This window comes from Euleptes europaea, chromosome 18, assembly GCF_029931775.1.
Source record: "Euleptes europaea isolate rEulEur1 chromosome 18, rEulEur1.hap1, whole genome shotgun sequence".
Lineage (NCBI taxonomy): Eukaryota > Metazoa > Chordata > Lepidosauria > Squamata > Sphaerodactylidae > Euleptes > Euleptes europaea.
In genome coordinates this window covers 15,653,888-15,675,108 of record NC_079329.1, presented here as the reverse complement: position 1 = coordinate 15,675,108, position 21,221 = coordinate 15,653,888, and the positions used below count along the sequence as shown (strand labels likewise).

The 21,221-nt window shown below is 48.2% G+C and overlaps 1 protein-coding gene across 1 annotated transcript; it reads left to right on the top strand.

The window, feature by feature from the left end:
• The first annotated feature begins 5,412 nt into the window (after positions 1 to 5,412).
• Positions 5,413 to 20,724, top strand: RNF112 (ring finger protein 112). Its single transcript, XM_056863861.1, has 13 exons — positions 5,413 to 5,435; positions 6,644 to 6,944; positions 7,969 to 8,187; positions 10,364 to 10,501; positions 10,953 to 11,057; positions 11,437 to 11,487; positions 12,854 to 12,910; positions 13,756 to 13,842; positions 16,266 to 16,392; positions 17,563 to 17,693; positions 18,832 to 18,885; positions 19,785 to 19,859; positions 20,178 to 20,724. Exons 1-13 carry the CDS (start codon positions 5,413 to 5,415, stop codon positions 20,721 to 20,723), a joined length of 1,914 nt encoding a protein of 637 aa, XP_056719839.1. The 3' UTR covers position 20,724.
• The last annotated feature ends 497 nt before the right edge of the window (positions 20,725 to 21,221 follow it).

Sequence of the window (21,221 nt, the reverse complement as noted above, 5' to 3'; positions counted from 1 at the left end):
AGGGCTTTTCTTATGTCCTTATGTGGTCTCCAGGCTTTGCCTGGACTTTGGCAATCCTTATTGCAACCTTTGCCTCCCCAGTCTTCAGCCATTTGTGCATGAGATTTTTTTGCCTTGGGTTTGCCGCTCTCTATGTGCACATTTTCCCCATCCGAAGTCTCAAAACTCTGCATGGGGGGGGGGCTTATTGTTGACTGTTATTGTAACCCTCTCCTCCAACACCACATTTCAAAGGAATCTATTTTCTTCCTATCAGCTTTCTTCACTGTCCAGCTTTCACACCCATACATAGTAAAAGGGAATATGATGGCATGAATTAATCTAGTCTTGGTGGCCAGTGACACATCCTTACACTTCAAAATCTTTTCTAGCTCAATCATGGCTGCCCTTCCCAGTCTCTCTCTTAAAATATATATATATATATTTTCTTCATTTAACATATCAACATAGAAACAATATCCAATAGTAAAAATAGAAGTAATAAAAAAACAAGTAATATCAGTAATTTAACAATGAAATTACCTCCCCCTCTCCCTCTTCCATCTAAAAATAAATTGTATAAACTTTTGCTAACGGAACTAATCCCAATATCATTTTAATTGACCTGTTCTTATCCGATCTAACATTATTAAATCAATACCTAATATAAAATTAATACAAAGTATATTTTACTGAATATATTCTTGTCTTATCTAACATTATTAGATCAATACCTAATATAAAATTAATAAAGAGTGTAAATATGGAATTCGATCAAAGAGTGCATTGGTTCTCGTAGGTTATCCGGGCTGTGTAACCGTGGTCTTGGTATATAATATAATATATAATATATAATAATATATAATACCAAGACCACGGTTACACAGCCTGGATAACCTACGAGAACCAATGAACTCTGAACGTGACAGCCTTCGACAATATTTCGATCAAAGAGTATTCTTTAAATGGCCCCATCAAGAATTAAAAAAATTTCCAAAAAAATATTAAAACATATAGTTTAACAACGGACATCAACAGTAAAAGATAAAAACAGATGTGTGTGTGTGTGTGTGTGTTAAGTGCCGTCAAGTCGCTTCCGACTCATGGCGACCCTATGAATGAAAGTCCTCTAAAAGGTCCTATCTTTGACAGCCTTGCTCAGATCTTGCAAACTGAAGGCCGTGGCTTCCTTTATTGAGTCCATCCATCTCTTGCGGATAGGAGCCATTAGTAAAGATATTTATATGGAATCAAAGATATATTCAGTCTCAATCTCCTGATTTCTTGGCTGCAGCACACCGAGAGCGGCAAACCCCAGGCAAAACCTCCTTTGCACAAGCAGCCTTCGGAGCGCGACGCTCGCGCTCAACCTTGTCCGAACCTCCTGCCTTCTCTCTCCCTCCCTCGGCCCCATCGCATCCTTCGCCGCCGCCCACTGCCGGCCGGTCCGCCCTGCCCTGCCCTCTGCCCGGCTCGCCCCAGCAAACAGGAACCTGCGGGCAGAATCGCCGCAACATGCTTTCTCTTTCGCTTCTTCGCTCTCCGCCCTGGGTCCTTGCGGGACCTGCCGATCCGGATCGGGGACAGGTGAGAAGGGGGAGCCTCTCCGGAGAGAGGTGGGGCTCACGTGCAGGTGGCAGAAAAGGGGGAATAAATCGCCCTTCCTTTTTTTCCCCCAGCTCCTTGGGCCATTTCTGCACGGGTTTTTTGCTTCTTCTTTTTTTTTTGCCTTGGATGCGCCGCTCTCCAGATGCACCTTTCCCTCATCCAAATTCTGAAAACTCAAAAATAATCCCTCCTGCAGAGTTTTGAGGATTGAGACGGGGGGAAAAAAAACGTGCATCTAAAGAGCAGCAAATCCAAGGCAAGACCTCCCGTGCTTAAAGATCCGACGTTTCTTTGACCAGTCAGCCTGTGGGGGATGCCCCCCCCCCAGTCTGATGCATTATAGTTTGGGTTGGAGTTGGGTTCCGGAGTCCTTTTGACAGGTGCACACAGAATTAAATTTCCCCTAAAAGCACCAGTGTGGTTTTTTTATATTGCAAAATGTCTATGGGTGGAGGGGGCGGGGGGGGGGGAATTCACGGGCATCCAGCCAGATGTTGAGAACGCATCTGTGGAGGGGAAGCGTGCTGAATTTCGAAAGTGGAAGCTTTTTTAAAAATACGCCAGCGTTGTGCCTGTGTATTCAGAGTCGAGTTCCCTTGTAACTAATGGAGTTTTCTCCCCAAGGAAGTGTGGCTAGAGGTGCAGGCTCGGAATGGGTCACCATCTCAGGATAAAAAGAGAACGAGAGACGTTTTCAAATCAGATAGGCTTTACAAGCAAGAATGGGCTGGTGGTCAAATGGCTGATGTGAGGAAATCCCCCCCAAAAAAAATATTATGACCACTCAAAACCAAGCCCTGTACGAAACTGTCTTATACTGAGTCAGACCATTGGTTTATGCAAGTCAGTATTGTCTACCCTGGCTGGCAGCAGCTGTCTGAGATCTCGAAGTCTTTCACGTTGGTTGCGTGATGAAAAAGGTGAAATATTGTTATTGAATGAATTTGGATTTCCATTGCAAAGCACCCTTCTTTACCGTGACCCATGAGCGCAGGGGCTCCCATGTATACATGGAGCTCTAGGACTCCTAATGGCTTCTGTATCTTCCAGCATAAATAATTCTCTGTAGGTATACATTTGTGGACAGGGGGATCTGCTTCCTTCAGTGGGCCCGCATGTGCAAGAGATCAATGCTTGCATCTGAGCACATACAGATCTGTGAATGGGGCTGATCCTAGAATCATAGAGTTGGAAGGGACCATCAGGGTCATCTAGTCCAACCCCCTGCACAATGCAAGAAATTAACAACTACCTCTTCCCCACACACCCAGTGACCCCTGCTCCATGCCAAGAAGATGGCCAAGATGCCCTCTCTCTCATGATCTGCTTAAGGTCATAGAATCAGCATTGCTGACAGATGGCCATCTAGCTTCCGCTTAAAAACCTCCAGGGAAGGAGAGCTTACCACCTCCCAAGGAAGCCTGTTCCACTGATGAACTGCTGTAACGGTTAGAAAATTCTCCCTAATGTCTAGATGGAAACTGTTTTGATTTAATTTCAACCCGTTGGTTCTGGTCCGACCTTCTGGGGCAACAGAAAACAACTCGGCACCCTCCTCTATATGACAGCCCTTCAACTCAGCAACCTGTGCGTAAAACGCTCAGAGTCTCCATTTAGAAATGCCGAATGAGCAGGAGAAGGCTTGTAGTAATTTCAGACAAGAGGGGATCCTTACATGTCTCCCCCTGCATAGCTGTGCTCCGAGAACATTTAATGGCCGTCCATCCTAGCTTACCCCGTATCCTGCTATATAGACAACACTATCACTTTCTCTGCCATCTCTGTTTCCCCTAGCTCAGGCAAGGTTTCTCCTCATTTCTTTTTCATGAAAAGGCTCGCATGACTACAGATAGTTCAAAAAGGGGTCAGGCCACGTCCTCCAATTTGGGTCATTCAGGCTGATACTAGCAGCCGAAACCAACAGCTCTTCCTCTGTTGGTGCTTTTTCTCCAGAAATAGTTTTTTTTTATTTTAAATGTGTTCTGACTATTATTGGGGGGGGGGGTGATTTTTCAAGAGAGCCATAGTTTGGACCACTGGAGTATGAAATCAAATCAAATGGATTAATACAGTCAACTGACCAATCACATGCCAACACATCGATTCAATTTATTACGGTCATTTGACCAGCATTATAAAAAATACAGAAATGCATATCATCAGCCTTACTATCAAAGACAAAGCAGAATTGAGGACAAACCATAAGAACACTATCAAAATAGAATATGACCATCAAAATTTCCAGACTCAATAGTTTTGCACCGCAGAATCACAGACTGCCCGTACAAGTAAAGGTATAAGATCAATAAAAATAACCCCTGTTAAAAATTATCACCTTAAAATTGTTAAAATTGTAAAATGTTCTAACCATCATCCTCTAATAAAGTTCTGCGTATTTTAATAGCAACAGCGCAGAACTTGGCAGTTTGGAGCGTAAGCGGAGGATCTTCTCCTAATAGGAGCTTCTTTGCCAAAAGCTCAACCGACTCTTCAAGGAATTTACCAAGCAGGGGGGAAATAAGCTTTGATCTAACATTGGGTTTGAATGGGCAACATATCGGTGCATGTTCGATGCGGATCACTGGAGTGTAACATTTTTCATCTTGTCCACCAATGCCTATAACACAAAATTGCAGTGACGGCCATTTTATCGGTGATAATGAGTTACATTTACAAGTGCGAATGTCTTGAGCCACAGAGGGGTTTGTTTGCATGCTGCGCTCCAGCTCTTAATTTCCTGCCACTTCCTTCCCACCAAGAGCAAGTAACCACGCAGCTCACACTGGAGCCAAGTTAGAGGTTTATCTCCATTAACTGGTTACAGCCATGTTTTGCCACATTTTTCAGCAGTGTGTTTGATCAAAACTTTGCAGCGGTTTGGTAGGCTTCTGAATCAGATGGCGAGATACACCCTGCTTCCAGGAACACCCAGTGACTGCTTTTCATCTCAAGGTCACTGGAAGACAGGAAGGAACAAGACGAGTGTTTCCTTGATGATACCCTTCACCTTGCCAATAGGGTTTGGGAGGGGCAGAAGGGGAAGTGGTAAATAAGGAGAAGGAAAAGAAGAAGAGTTGGTTTTATGTGCCGACTTTCTCTACCACTTAAGGAAGAATGAAACCGGCTTACAATCACCTTCCCTTCCCCTCCCCAATCACCTTCCCTTCCACAGATTCCCTGTGAGGTAGGTGGGGCTGAGAGAGTATGGGCGAAAACGCAAGAGAGGTTTTTCCTTGCATTTGCCGCTCTCTAAATGCACATTTTCCCCAGCCACATTCTCAAAACTCAAAAATGAGCCCTGCTCCTGACTACTACACCACGGTGTATTTTTTAAAGGATGGAGAAAATATGGGGCAATCCCTAAGTGGCACTTTCCACCCCCGTTCTTGCTGTGTTCATGTGAGGGTAGTGTCTCTGGCTTGAGAAATTCTTGCAGATTTTCAGGTGGTCCCTGGGAAGGGCCAGGAGCTCAGCAGGGATGTGATGTCATACAGTTCACCCTCCATTGTTGCCACTTCCTTCAGGGGAAATCTGTTCCACGTCCAACCGGGATCCTGGCAGCCCTAATTCACGTAAAAATCTCCCAAGAGACTGCTCCAGAGTCGTATGGCTCCGATCATTCAGACCCTTCTGATTTTTCAACTTAAGCTTTTCACCTAGCCAGCATACAGCCGTGAGTTCCTGTCATCGTCCCAAATTGCCCACATCACCCAGGCCATTGTGAAAGGGGGAAAGGCCTTGCTCCACTTTGCTGTGATCTTTTTATATTCTAGGAGGAGGGACATTTATCTCATCGGAGGCTGTTGGCACCCTGATAGTTGCGACATGGGAAACACAAACAGTAAACGGTGAGTTGGCTGGTGAGTTTTATTTGCATGTATGTGGGTACGAAATGAACACATGAAGCTGCCTTCTACTGAATCAGACCCTCAGTCCATCAAAGTCAGTCTTGTCTACTCAGACCGGCAGCTGCCCTCCAGGGTCTCAAACAAGGGTCCTTCACATCACCTACTTGCCTGCTCGCTTTAACTGGAGATGCCGGAGACTGAACCTGGGACCTTCTGCATGCCAAGCCGATGCTCTACCACTGAGCCATGGCCCCTTCTTTCTTAAAAATCATACAATCTTAAAAATCATACAGCAGTGGTGGACGTCATCAGGGAAATGACTGGATCTGATTTACCTTGATATTGTCACTGGAGCACTGAAACGATATGGTGGATCAAGAGGATTTAGGATTTCTGTTGAACACAATTGTAACTTCTTGTTCCACCATGCAGCAGGGAGCAAACTGTGGTTTTTGCTGAATTGGAAGTATCTGTGTGAAGGAAAGAGGAAAGTGAAGAAGGGAGCATGGGAGAAGAGGCTCATTCCTGGCCACACTAGACCATGGTGTGGTGTTATGCCTCTACTAATGCATTGTACCACCAACCAGTCACCCCTTGCTTGAATGGGTCCCAAAGGCCATTTGGAAGGGACCACTGAATTTTTTTTTTCAGAGCATCAGATGCTCCCAGAATCCTTTGCTTAACCACAAAAGGCTTTGCTACCACTAGAACTAAGAATATATCTGATGTCGTTGGATCCTTTTTCTTCAGTCCCCCCCCCGAAAAATTCACATTTTTACAACGCCTTAGGCTGTGCCCCCTTTGTTTCATCCCTCACATTTAGAGCCTTAATGTTTTAACACCTTGAGCTTGACAATTGTTTATTCCTTTATTCCCCCACTACAAGAATTCCTGGAGTGCTGTAGAGAGCCAGCATGGTGTAGTGGTTAAGAGCAGTGGTTTGGAGCGGTGGACTCTGCTCTGGAGAACCGGGTTTGATTCCCCACTCCTCCACACGAAGCCAGCTGGGTGACCTTGGGCTAGTCACAACTCTTAGAGCTCCCACAGCCCCACCTACCTCACAGGGTGTCTGTTGTGGGGAGGGGAGGGGAAGGTGATTGTAAGCCGGTTTGAGTCTTCCTTAAGTGGTGAAGAAAGCATATAAAAACCAACTCTTTTTCTTCCTTGAAAATCCCCAGTTGTGTCTATAATTATATACTTCCTTGCAGGCCGACCTCACCCCCACTCCCCATGAAGAAGGCCCCCGGAGCCATGATCCATGACCTGCAACAGGACATCATATGCTCCATCTGCCTGGACACCTTTAACGACCCAGTCTCTATTGACTGTGGGCACAACTTCTGCAGGGACTGCATCTCTGACCACTGGAGCAAGCGCTCCTCCCATGGGTGTCACTGCCCGGAGTGCCGCCACTCCTGCAGCCGCGAGAGGATGAAGATAGACACTCGGCTGCGAAACCTGGTGGAAAAAATCAGACAGATGCCTGACCTGGAGATGGAAAGAGAGCCGGTATGTTCCTTTCTAGGCAGACCTCGCAGAATTTAGCGCCCACGGGCATAGTGATGGCCACAACCATAACGTGGCTGCCGCAGAAGAAGAGGAGTTGGTTTTTATATGCCGGTTCTCTCTAACGTTTAAGGAGAATCAAACCAGCTTACAGTCACCTTCTCTTCCCCTCCCCACAACAGACACCTTGTGAGGTAGGTGGGGCTGAGAGAGTTTGAAAAGAACTGTGACTGGCCCAAGGTCACCCAGTTGGCTTCATGTGGAGGAGTGGGGAAACCAACCGGGTTCACCGGATTAGAGTCTGCCCCTCATGTGGATAAGTGGGGAGACAAACCCGGTTCTCCAGGTTAGAGTCCACCACTCTTAACCACTACACTATGCAGGAGGCGGAGACACACAGACTCGCACAGAGAAAGTCCAAGTGCACACAACCAAGGGAATATTTTTTTTTAATATACTAGGGTAGGGTGAGAGAGAATAAAACCAACACTTTTGGTAGTGGCTGCCACTGAAGCAATGTTATTTTAATCTGCACGGGCAATCATGAGCTTTTTAGGCATGAGCTCCATTTGACCCACCCACCCTCCCACTTTCTAAAAACAATTGCCAGGCATCAGGAATGGTGGCAGCATGTGCCGTGGTTTCCATGGGCACAGCATTAGGGCATCCTGTTGTGGAGGTCTAGTTCAAACCAGGGTTGCCAGGTGGGTGGTTTTGATGGGCAATTGCCTGCCAATCTACCCAGCCCCTCTGAAGCGGCAATCGTGTGTGTGCGCAGTCACATGCACGCGAATATGTCACTTCTGGATTTACCCCTGGAAGCGCAGCATCACCGCGGCTGCTTTAGCACTCAAAACCCCCCAAATTTTGAGTGCTAAATCTGCCGCGGTGATGCGGCGCTTCCGGAATTAAACCCGGAAGTGATGTCACTGCGTGCAGCCGCCCCAGCCCCGCCCCCTAAAACCTCCCTCCAATCAAGAGGGGGGACCTGGCAACCTTAGTTCTAACCAATCCGGGTCTTTTTCAGGAGGTCCCGGCAGCTACATTGCAGCCCGCAGGGCAAGCGGTGCAGCTGGTGAGCTTGGACGTCGAAGGGAATCTGTGCCTGGACGAGGAGGCCCTGAGCCGCTGCTTGGAGCAGGGGGAGGTGAAAGACGCCCCTGTCTGCCTGATCTCCATCTTTGGGGAGCAACGCCGTGGCAAATCCTTCCTGCAGAACTTCCTCCTGCGGAGGCTGCAAAACATGGTGAGCGTGAGAAAGCAAGCTAGGGGACGCTGTAGGAAGGAGCACCCGCAGTAGCCGATTGTCACCAGATTTGTATCTGAAAATATCACACACGTCTCATTTTGATATCTCCTGCCCTGATCAGCACATTGACTCAACATGCTTTAGGATGAACCCAACAAAGCAGTCCCTTTAGGGATACCTAAAAGCCTGGAGAAATATAGCTTGTCCCTTTAATAGGGGCTGCTATTAAAAGATGAAAAACTTCAGGTTTCTCTCCAGATCGCTAAATCCTGTACTGCAGCCATTAAAATCTGGCATACCCGACTAGGGCTGTTGCCACACTTGTATTCCCAACGATGTATTAAGAGTTTGAAAATGTTATAAAAAATACTGTTCGCACTTTGTTTGGCCCCTTTAGCTGTGAAGACGTCTTCCAACCATTTATAAGCCAAGGTATCCAAAAACCCTTTTAAAGCGATGTTTTTTACAACATTTTCAAACTCTTAATACGTCGCTAGGAATACAAAGTGCGGTAACCCCAGAAGAAAAGAATTAGCGGTTCAGTGCACTATATAAAAGGATCATCATTAAGCCTGTGTTGTCTTGCATTTTTAACCTTATGTTTTAAACCTATAATATGAAAATAGGTACAGGTTACTGTGCTCTGTATGTATATTGCAGGTCAGTGACTGTATTATTAAAGATATTAAAGGTTTAGGGGCTTAATGTGGGGAAATGGGCAGCTGAAGCTTTTCATGGCATAGAGGGAAATAACATCACATGGTAAATAACCTCCTGTGACACCTCTATTAAACAGACAGGACACTTTTGTCCAGCCTGGATGCTTTTTTCCCTATTGCACAATCCTCCCCAAGCAGATCCACTCTCTAGGGCTGCCAACCTCCAGGTGGTAGTAGGAGATCTCCCACTATTACAACTGATCTCCAGGCAACAGAGATCAGTTCACCTGGAGAAAGTGGCCGCTTTGGAAGGTGGGCTCTATGGCACTGAAGTCCCACCCCTCCCCAAACTCTGCCCTCCTCAGGCTGCACCCCTAAAATCTCCAGGTATTTCCCAACCCAGACCTGGCAACCCTACTGCTCTCCCATATGGGACAATGTTTTCATCTTGTCAGTTTCTCTCCCTGTTAAAAAAAAAAAAAAAAACCCTGGTCAATTTCAGTTCCTGGTTTTGTTTTGTTTTGTTTTAGCAGGAAGGAAATTGGCAGTGCTCTAGATTTGGAGATGCAGGGTACAGTAGAAATTCTGTTTAACAATATTAACATAAAAAAGAAAAGATTCCTGCAGTAGTGGAGTTTTACCTTAAAAGCTCAACAGTTATGCCTGCATCCCTCTTAAAGCAGGGGGTTAAGCACCCGATTTGCTGGATCCCTTTTCCGTATACAACTTTCCTAGCCAAGAGATCACTACCACCCTGTTGCCCAAGAAGAAGAAGAGTTGGTTTTTATACCCTGCTTTTCTCTACCTTTAAGGAGTCTCAAAGCAGCTGATAACCACCTTCCCCTCCCCACAATAGACACCTTGTGAAGTAGGTGGGGCTGAGAGAGTTCAAAGAGAACAGTGACTAGCCCAAGGTCACCCAGCTGGCTGCATGTGTAGGAGTGGGGAAACCAACCCGTCTCTCCAGATTAGAGTCTGCCACTCTTAACCACTACACCAGGCTGGCTTCTGAGGCCGTTCTTGCATGGTTTGGAGAGAGTGGGCAGGGAGAAGCTTTTCTCCCTCTCTCCTAATACTAGACCACGGGGTCATCTGCTGAAGCTAGAGGGAGAGAGATTCAAAATTGATAAAAGGAAGTATTTATTCACACAACGCATAGTTGAATTGTGGAACGCCCTGCCCCAGGATGTGGTGATGGCTGCCAACTTGGAAGGCTTTAAGAGGGGAGTGGACATATTCATGGAGGAGAGGGCTATCCATGGCTACTAGTGAAAATGGATACTAGTCATGATGCATGCCTATTTTGTCCAGGATCAGAGGAGCATGGTGAATATATTAGGTGCTGTGGAGCACAGGCAGGACAATGCTGCTGCAGTTGTCTTGCTTGTGGGCTTCCTAGATGCACCTGGTTGGCCACTGTGTGAACAGACTGCTGGACTTGATGGGCATGGCTTTTCTTATATTCTTATGTTAAAGCTGAGTCCCCGTTTCCCTCATTTCTTTCTGTTTGACAGGGAGCAGCGGAAGCATCGTGGCTGGGCCAGGAAGATGAGCCACTGACAGGATTTGAGTGGCGACCTGGGCCTAACAGCACCACCAAAGGGGTGTGGTTGTGGAGTCAGCCATTTTGGATCACCGGCGACCAGGGAAAGGTAAGAGTTTAGGAAGCAGACTATGGATGTCAATGGGGAAAAGGTCAAGAGGTATGAAGGGTTAGAGTAAAAAACTTTGTGAGAACAATAGTTGCTATCTGAGACAACTTTGTGCTCAACCGGAAATTATTTACAAAAGCTACTTGAAAAATTCAGAGCAAAACTTACATTGAGTGCAACAAATAGCTACATTTACTCTTGGCTTAAAGTTGGACGTAGCTTACTCCCGAGTCTCTGGGATGAAAATACAGCAGCTGCCTGAAAGCAGTGTTTATAGTATTGGACCACAATGCTGTAAAGCTGCTGGAAGTCAATAGGCCGGGTCTGAAGCATTCTGCCATAAAGCACATTGCTGGAAAACATAGCAAGCTTGTTGGCCAAACCAGTCTGTGTTCTGTTCGATCACGGAGAGTCCAATAACCTTGTCCCCCCCCCCCATCTCTCTCTTTAGGTAGCCTTGTTCTTGATAGACAGTGAGGGTTCCCTGGATCTGGAGAGAAGCAAGGACGTTAGCACCAAGCTCTCTGCCTTCTCCATGCTCCTCAGCTCCTACCAGGTGAGTTTCCCACCAGAACCTTTCTCTTCTTCTTGGCCATTTATGCAGGGTTGTTTTCCCGCGATCACCCCTGCAGACCGCTTTGGGGCCTCCTTTTGATTATGCATGCCTTTCCCGACCATCAGAGGTTGCTTCGCTCTCCCCCCGCGTTTTGCCTGCGTTTTCCAGATTTTGTCTAAAAGAGCATCCAGAAAATGTGGGCAAAATGTGCTGAAACCTCTGACAGTCGAGGAAGGCATGCATAATCAAAAGGAAGCCCCGAATCAGTTAGTGGGGTGACCATGAGGGAAACAGCCCTGAAATAATGCCCCTAATCTCCTTGTATTAGTTCGTTCATCACTTCTGACCCTCCCTGTTGTCTCCTTCTGTTGTCTTCTAGATATTCAATTTGTCCGCCATGGTGAAGGACTCCGATTTGGAATACTTGGAAGTGAGTGAGGAGCTGTAAAGCAGGGGTGGGGAACCTTTTTTCCGCCAGGGGCCATTTGGATATTTATAACATCTTTTGGAGTCCATACGAAATTACCAACTTCAAAATTAGCCGACCAAGCCCCAAGCAGGCAGCTGCCCCAGAATATGTTTCTCCATGGCCCGGGTGGGAAAGGGTTAACACAGTTTCTTGGGTGGTTCTAACAGCTCCATAGCTAACGACTGTTCTGCAAGGGGGGGGGGGAAAGGTTCCTTTTCTCAGCAAAACAAACTCACACTCACCTTGAATAGAGGCTATTCCTGCCCGCGGGAGGGGGTGGATCGCCAGTCTTAGATCCTTCTGAGCTAGAGATCTGCCAAGACCCACATAGGGCCAGACCAAATGATTTTGCAGGCCTTAAACGGCCCCCAGGCCTGATGTTCCCCACCCCTGCTGTAAAGGGTAGGAGGAAAGTGTGTGGAAACGATACGGAAATCAGGCTTGGGTTTTTCAGTGTGGGCTGGAAAAGGGTGGAGGCTGAGTGGGCCATGACTGAGGCATCAGAACAGATGTCTCACACGGAGAGGAACCGGAGCTACAGGGACCAGAGTTCCCATTTTTGTTTAGCCATGAAGCTTGCCTTAGGACCAAACAAGGTGTGACTTGTCACCCTCTTTCAGCTTCCCTCCCTCAGTGGGTTAGCCAACAGTACCATCAGAGGTACTGCCCCTAGAAGCTAAAGTGACTAAACTGAGGCTGTCGTACTTTGGTCCTGTAATGAGAAGACAAGAGTCATTGGAAAAAATCATGCTAGGAAAAGTTGAAGGCAGCAGGAAAAAAGAATGATCCAGCTAGAGGTGGATTGACTCTATAAAGGAAGCCACGGCCCTGTTTGCAAGACCTGAGCAAGGCTGTTAGGACATTTTGGAAGATGTTGATTCATAGGGTCGCCATGAGTCGAAAGCGACTAGACAGCACTTAACACTCACACATCATCGGAAGACCCCATGTTTAGTGCCTCAAGTTGGCCTGGGCAATTTCCAGATGGAATGTGATCATAAATACCGTGAGAGACTGTCACATTTGAGTAGCTGAGAAGAGAGTGAGTCTAGAGGGCCAGGCAAGGGGGCGGACAGATAGGGTCATCAGGTCCGGGCTGGGAAATACCTGGACATTTTAGCAGGGCCTGAGAAGGGCAGGGTTTGGGAAGGGGAGAGACTCCAATGGCATTGAGTCCAACTGCCAAAGCGGCCCTTTTCTCCAGGTGAACTGATCTCTATCATCTGGAGATCAGTTGTAGTAGCTGGAGATGTCCAGCTAGTACTGGAGGTTGGCAACCCTATGGACTACCAGATCTCCCAGGCTCACCAGCTTCCTCTGCCCACAGATGTTTGTGTACATAGCCGAGATGGTGGGACATGCCTGCGGCCTAAAGCCCTTCCAGGTAAAGAGCATTGACTGCTCCATTTCCTTCCCTTACAGATCAGGCCATGTTCTCCTTTCCTTCCCCGTTCCTGCCCCCCATTCATGTCCTCAGTCTTGCCATTCAGTGAAAGAGCTCTTTTGTTCCTGCACTCCCGTCTCCGCAACCAGTTCCTCCGGCCCGGTCCTCCTCCTCCTGGTACCCACATCTCTCATGAACACAGTCAACCGTTCGCTTTCTCTCCCACACACCCATGCTAATGAAGTTCCTCTCTGCTTCCCTCTCCCTTTTGGCTTCATTTTTATTCCCTGTATAATTTATCTCTTTTTGCTTGGGTGGTTTATGAGTCCCAAAATAACACATCTGACCAAGAAAATCAGATGAAACCCTGCCATTTAAGAAAAGAAAAACAAAAAAACCTAAGCCTGTAAATCTCTCCAGAAAGCTGATAGCCCATCCAGGCAAGGTTCATAAGAACATGAGAAGCCCTCTGCTAGACCCTATAAATCATCTATTTAATCCACCATCCTGTTTGACACTGTAGCCAGCCAGAAGTCCTAGAGACAATGGGAATTCAGTGGTACACTGCTTTTGAACACAAAGGTTTAATTCAGGCAGTACGGCAGTGCTCATCTGCTCTCTTCTGCCCAATTTCTCCTTTCACACATCTTCACAAACATCACAAATGCTTATGATAGCACATCAAGGTGCTTTGCTAATTTAGCGGGTTGGAAGCTAGGACCTATGGGTTGTTCCTGTTGTTGCTGTGACCCCAGTAGTCATGTGGACAGGCCACAGTTGAGAGTGGCAGAGGGAGAAGACATCTGTGAGAACGTGGGACCAAGCAATTTCTCTCTCCCTTGCAGCAGCTGGATATCTTAGTGCGTGACTGGCTATTCCCACCTGTTTTTGGACTCCAGGCAGGCCAGGCACACCTCCAACAAGTCATACAGGTAAAAGCGGTGATGGGCACCTTGGTTGTAATCCAAAACTAGTTTGGATGGGCATTGCAGAATTGGGGATTCACATTGGAAGTTCATATGGTATAGAAGTTAGAGAGCCAACGTGGTGTAGTGGTTCTTTTTCTGTTTGCCTTGCTGGAGCAAAAATGGATACACTTTGTTTGTTCCAGGGGGCAAAGAGTACCTATGTGGGGCAGTGTCCATCTGGGAAAATAGCCTGGGGAGGGAAAGAGATCATCCAAAGTTTCACTTGTGGTTCCAGCCTGAATGAGGACCCTGCACGGCTGCTTTGGAGAACTGGGTCTGATTCCCCGCTCCTCCACGTGAGCGACGGACGCTAATCTGGGGAACTGGGTAGGTTTCCCCACTTCTCCACATGAAGCCTGCTGGGTGACCTTGGGTTAGTCACAGTTCTCTTAGAGCTCTCTCAGCCCCACCTACCTCATAAGGTGTCTGTTGTGGGGAGGGAAAAGGAAGGTGATTGAGACTCCTTTAAGGTAGAGAAAATCAGCATATAAAAATAAACTCTTCTTTTTAGGCTAGGACCTGTGAGACCTAGGTTCAGGTCTTAACACTGCCACAAACTGCACTGGATGGCCTTGGGCTAGTCGCTCTCTCTCTTAGCCTGGCCTACCTCACAGGGTTGTTGCAAGGAACAAATGGGAAAGGAGAACCGTATAGGGTGCCCTGAGCTCCTTTGAGGAAGGGTGGTGATACTAGACACTCAGAACATAGGGGTCTCTAGTAAGGCTGTTGAAAATTTTTTTGGTAAAATTCGGATTCGGCAAAATTCGGCCCGTTTTTATTCGGGAAATGACGAAGTCCGAACTCCCCCACTTCGGGTCTGTGCAATTCGGCATTAGATCCGGAGTTCGGGGGAAAATTCAGCTGAATAAAGCCATTAAAAACACAATCTCGCCTTTCTGCAGCTCCGGGGGGGCATTTTTGGGGGTAGAGGTCCGAAACTTTCAGCGTAGCTTCAGAGGACCCTTCTTGCAAGAACCCCCAAGTTTTGTAAAGATTGGGTTGGGGGGGCTGAGATATGGGCCCCGAAAGGGGTCCCCCCTCCTTAATGTGCATCTCTGACAATGGGGGTTTGCAATTAGCAGAGCTTGCCGCCCACGCCCAAAGCTCCCAGCCCCGACAAACAGCAGGGCAGGGCAGGTGCAAAGAAGTTTGCAAACCATGCAAAGAAACACGTTTGCAACCATGCAAACCATGCAAAGCAACACATTTGCAACCATGCAAAGCCTGGGAGTTTGCAAACCATGGAAAGGGACAGAGGCAGCTAAAGGAGCAGGAGGGGGTGAAATTTCTACTTTTGCATTGGACTCGGAACCAGGCAAATGCATTCTTTAAGTCACAATTTGAAAACCAGTTTTGAGCAAGCATCAAAATAGACCTAACCGATCTTATGAATGAGGGAAAACCTGAGGACACACAACTGAAGCCCCCCCCCCAAACCAGGGAGAGAGAGACTCGAGGGGGCACACACACCCCAGGCAGAACAGACGAAAGTCCCCTTTGGCTTCCCCCCCCCATCCACAGAAACTGCTCCCTCCCCACACACACACAGACTCTGTTTCCCCCACACACACACACACACAGGAGAAAAATTATAGAGAAAAGCCCCAAAACGGTCTTACTGTGAATGTCTTCTGTTCCATCTTCTTCCCACCTGCCCCGCCCTTGCTCCCTGCAGCTCAGCTGTTTGTCGGGGCTGGGAGCTTTGGGCATGGGCGGCAAGCTCTGCTAATTGCAAACCCCCATTGTCAGAGATGCGCATTAAGGAGGGGGGACCCCTTTCGGGGCCCATATCTCAACTCCCCCGGACCCAATCTTTACAAAATGTGGGGGTTCTTGCAAGAAGGGTCCTCTAAAGCTATGCTGAAAGTTTGGGGGCTCTACCCCCAAAAATGCGCCCCCTGCAGCCACGGAATGGCTTGAATGTGCATACGCACCCCCCCCCCCGGGGGATCTCTCTCACACATAAACAGATACTCTCTCTTTCTCTCCCTGGGCCGCGCAGCAGCTGGGCTCATGCACTCAATTGCCACTGATTGGCCAGAAGAAGACCCAGCTTGGCCACTGATTGGCCACGGAAGAATGCTGCTTACTAACTGATGGTTATGCTGATGCGCCGAACCCTGAATTTGCTGAATTTATTCGCCGAACACCCCGAACTCGCTGAATTCGGCTCCCCATTTTCCCGCCTTTTTTGAGTTTGGTTCCATCCAAACTAAAAACTACCGAATCAGGGGAAATTCAGCTGTTTTTCGGTTCGGGACAAACCAAATCGACAGCCCTAGTCTCTAGGGGTCTATCTCCCATCCACAGCAAGAAGAAAGCCTGATTCTGGATGGTAGTTCCAAAATTGCTCAGTTTAATTCTCTTTCCCTCTCTCTTATCCTCAGAGGCTGGAATCTAGTACTTGCAGGCACCCACGAGCGCTGGAGACCCTCAAAAGCAGCAACACCCGCTGTTACTTAATGCCCTTCCCTGGCAAGAAGCTGGTGATGGGAGGTGAGGGTACCCTGGCAGGTAAGACTTTCCCGCTATCCCCTCCTCTTCTTACCTGATTCCTGCATATCCTGATGTCTGCAATCTGCCAGTGTGGTGTAGTAGTTAAGAGCGGTTGTTTGGAGCGGTGGAGTTTGCTCTGGAGAACCGGGGTTTGATTCCCCACTCCTCCACATGAATGGCGGAGGCTAATCTGGCAAACTGGGTTGGTTTTCCCACTCCTACACACAAAGCCAGCTGGGTAAACTTGGGCTAGTCACAGCTCTTTTAGACCTCTCTCAGCCCCACCTGCCTCACAGAGTGTCTGTTGTGGGGAGGGGAAGGGAAGGTGATTGTAAGCCTGTTTGATTCTTCCTTAAGTGGTAGAGAAAGTCGGCATATAAAAACCAACTTTTCTTCTTCTTCAGTTCTGTGGGAACTCTGACCTGTTTCCCTATCCTTCCACTAGAGGGAGTGTCGGTTCCATACATTTTCCTTGTGTAGACAAAAATTCATCTTGTCTGTTAGGGCCCAAGGTCGCTTCTCCTTCATGTGGAGAAGTGGGGAACCGAACCCGGTTCTCCAGATTAGAGTCCACCGCTGTTAACCACTACACCACTCTGGCTCTCAAAAACCAGCCTCCCCATCGGGGAATCAAACCCCAGTCTCTTGCGTGACAGGCGAGGATACTTACCAGTATACTAACGAGGTGAATGCTAATGCATGCTTACCAGGCTGAAATTCAACAGATGCTGCTTACTTCTTCTGGAGACACAGTACTGAAGAAACTACGCCAGTTGACATTTTGCTTCCAACAGAGTGATTGCAAGCACAAGAAAACAAATTGGCAGCCCCCAATTATTATTACAGTGCATTCATTTTATGCTGCCAGTCTTAATTTTTATTTCATTTTCTTTTAATGACATTGGGGAGTCCAGATCAAGGATGTCGAAATCAATTGTTACGAGGGCCGGATACGACGTAAATGTCACTCGGTCGGGCTGGGCCATGCCTCTCCAGCCCAGATCGAGAGTGGAGGGCGTCTGGCTCGCTGGCTGGATAAGAGCTCTCAAGGGATCTGGCCCACAGATTCGGCCCATGGCCTTATGTTTGACATCCCTGGATGAGACCATAAATATCCCCCTGTTCCCTCCATTCTCATGACCCTCCATTCCCATGCCTGAAGGAACTTATTTCATTTGTCTCTCCCAGACATGGATGATGATTTTCGGGAATGTTTGAAGGATTATGTAAGTGACTTGGCCAGATCAGCTGGTACCTATTTAAAGAGAGATCGGACGGGGATGGCTCTTACTGGAGCCCAGCTTGCAGCCAAGATAAAGGTGAGAGATAACGAATGCTGGGTTTGCTATGGCCCAAACCAGGACAAATTCCCATCCCTTGATTTTCTTCTGTTGAAATCTCCCACTGTAATTAAGCTCAGCCTAAGGTTGCCAGCTCCAGGTTGGGAAATATCTGGAGATTTTGGGGGCGGAGCCTGAGGAGGGCGGGGTTTGGAGAGGGGAGGGACTTCAACGCCATAGAGTCCAGTTGCCAAAGCGGCCGTTTTCTCCAGGGGAACTGATCTCTGTTGGCTGGAGATCAGTTGTAATAGCAAGAGATATAGAGGTTGGCAACCCTACCTTACACGTTGGCAGCCATCACTACATCCCGGGGCAGGGAGTTCCACAATTGTAACTATTTGCTTGTTGAAAATGAGGGTCATGTACCTAACCTTACACAGTAGCCAGGTATTTTGTTGAGTGGCTGTAGGTGTTTCCTGCCCTGCCCTGGCGGGCCCAAGCTGAACAAGTACTGCCCAGTCTCACATGTACCATTAGGGTTGCCAGCTCGGGTAGGGAAATACCTGGAGATTTTGGGGGTGGAGCCTGAGGAGGGCGGGGTTTGGAGAGGGGAGGTGCTTAAATGCCAAAGAGTCCAGTTGCCAAAGCAGCCATTTTCTCCAGGGGAACTGATCTCTGTCGCCTGGTGATCAGTTGTTATAGCGGGAGATCTCTGGCCACCACCTGGAGATTGGCAACCCTCGCTCAGCCTCTGTAGCAGCCATTTTATGATAGGTGTCACCAACCCTCATGGCAGCCATTTTGTCTGGTGTCCACGGTTTGTTTTCAGAATCCCGATGGCACCTACATGTTCAACACCATTGGGGGATCCCTTGGTTAGAGAGCCAGACTAGGGCTGAGGAGACTCCGGCGCAAACCCCCTTTTGCTTGGAAAATCACGGGAGAGGGGGTCTTTGGGCTAGTCATTCTCTCTAAGCCTAGCCTACTTTACATGGGAGTTGTGAAGGGAAAACAGAGGGAGAGAGAGCCATGTTTGCCACTTTGGGCTCCTTGAAGGAACCGCGGGATTAAAATGTACAAAATAAAAGTACTATGCAGTTGGGCAGTGTTTGGATATCTTTTGGGGATTAATTTTATTTCCTCTCTTCAGCCGTGTTTCTCCTTTGTCTCTCTTTAGCGTATCTCATCGATCAGGAAGCAACATCAATTTGGTTTCGCTTCACCTGTGCAGGTACCAGATTTACCTTTATATGCTTGGCATTTGAAATTAAGAATGTAAAAATAAACGTAGAGGCTCCCTTCCATCTATCCTGGCACCCTGAAAGCTTGGGGCCCAAGGCAACTGCCTCGTTCATCTAAATCAGGGGTCCCCAACTTTTTCGAAGCTACAGGGCACCTTTGGTATTTTAAGAGGGGTGGTGAGCACCACCCCAAAATGGCTGCCGCAGGCGGCAGAGCAAAACCCAAAATGGGTGGTCCAGAGGTGGAGGCAAATGGAACACCTCCCTCTTCACACCTTCTGGGAAGAAGGATATCAGGAGGGGGGGGGATGGAACTGCACACTGGTTAAAGAAAGCCGAGTTGGTTACCAGTCCTCCTCATCTTCCAGTGGAAAACCCTTCCATTTGAATGAGGGAAGCCAATAACAAGCCCTGCCTTACAGTGGCTCCACCCACTTTCTCAAATGCACAGTGGGCATCAAGGGAAGTATTGGCGGGTGCCATGGCACCCAAGGGCCCCATGTAAGGGAAACTTGGTCTCAGTACTGTGCAAGATGGACCGAAGATCTGGCTTGGTATAAGACCGCTTCATATGTTCCCTTTGCTTCTTTTGGCCATGAGCATTGCAGGGGTACAACTGAAGGTGCCCCATTGACCATGAACACATGAAGCTGCCTTATGCTGAATCAGACCCTTCGTCCATCAAAATCAGTATTGTCTACTTAGACCAGCAGCGGCTCTCCAGGGTCTCAGGTAGAGGTATTTCATATCACCTACTTGCCTGGTCCCTTTAACTGGAGATGCCGGGGATTGAAGTTGAAACCTTCTGCGCGCCAAGCAGATGCTCTACCACAGAGCCACAGCCCCTCCCATCTTTTTTGTCCCCTCCCCTCTCTCTTTTTCTCTCCAGATGCTCATCGCCTTAACCAACCTGGAGACCAAAGAGACCCTGCAGACAGAATTTGCAGAATTCATCAGGCAGCAGGTACGAGCAGATGGAGAGACAAGGTTGAATTGGGTTCAAGAAATGATTGGAGAAAGAAGGTTACCTGGAATTTTGAATGTTTAATTTGGGACTAGGAAAAAGTATAGGATGCTGGTGGCAGACTTGATGATTTGAGGAAGATATTTTTGGAAAGGTAGTTTTCTCTTGTGGTCAGATTCCTGACAATCAGGGGAGAGCGAGCAGCAAATTGCCCAGTTCTGCTGAACAACGCCAAAACCATGGACTTTCTTCCTCTTTTTACCTTTCTTCTTTCCCCCACTCTCTCCTGCCACCCTGCTGTTCTTGTCTTCGCCTCAGGATCAACTCTCACGCCCCCTCTTTGCGGGCCTAAAAGTCCTACCCAGCACCATGGCACAGAGAATCAAGGAAAAGCAACAAGAGCTGGTGAAACAGTGCGAGATGACACTACGGGGAGACGAGCGAGAACAGACAGATACCAAACTGTTGTTGGCATCCCACCTGCAGAGCGAGGCAAAGGATTTCCTGGAACGTTACGGCCGCCGTTACAAAAACCATGCCCTCACAGCTGGGGTAGCCGTCGGAGTGGGCGCTGTGGGGCTGGCAGGGGGGGTCATCGGGGCCGGTGTGGCAGGCGCCATCTTGGCTGCAGAAGCCCTTGTGCTGGGCACTGGAACGGCGGCCACAGTTGCCATCGGGACCTTGGCAGGGACAGGAACCTTTGCGCTAGTTGGAGGCGGGGTCGGGGCAGGCATAGGGAGAAGCATAGGGGAGCGCAGGGCCCAGGAGGCGCGTGGATTGTCTGACAGTGATATGGAGGTTGAAGAGGTGGAGGAGGATATGTCAGACCAGAGGTGTCTCATTGGTCAAAAGAACTCACTGTAGGGTTGGCCACAAAGCTGGCCTGAGGCCTCTCCTTTTCTCTGCAGCCAAGAGGCATATTGTACCATAGGCCGCATCCGCTTTCTGTTGTCACAGAAATATGGATCCTAGGGATAAGGGGGATACATATTTTTTTAATTTGATCCTCTATTCCATTAACTGTGAAGAATTGATCTCCCCCTGGCGGTTATGGGATAACTATGTCACACGCATCCCACTGTTCATCGCCATGGAGATATGAACTCACTGGCGATGGGGGGAAAGGGTAGCAATGTGGCCTTTCTCTTTCCCCAGGAGGGAACCTCAAACCTTGGGGGGATGCTCAGCCTTTTTTCAGGTTTTTACTTTCTCCCACCTACCCTGAAGAATCAAGCTGAGTGGAGGGGGTGGGGAGCTAGCTTTGCCTCTTCTTTCTTTGGCGGTGCTGCAGAAATAGCTTGAGCTAGGGAGCAACTCGGTGCCATTCCTATCACTGCCGCGCATTTCTGGGATGAATGGGCC

Coding starts and splice junctions, on each gene's coding strand:
- RNF112 (XM_056863861.1), top strand. CDS start 5,413: ATGGGAAACACAAACAGTAAACG. Junction 13,843..16,265: donor ACCTCCAACAAGTCATACAG/GTAAAAGCGGTG, acceptor TCTTATCCTCAG/AGGCTGGAATCTAGTACTTG. Junction 18,886..19,784: donor GTTTCGCTTCACCTGTGCAG/GTACCAGATTTA, acceptor TTTTCTCTCCAG/ATGCTCATCGCCTTAACCAA.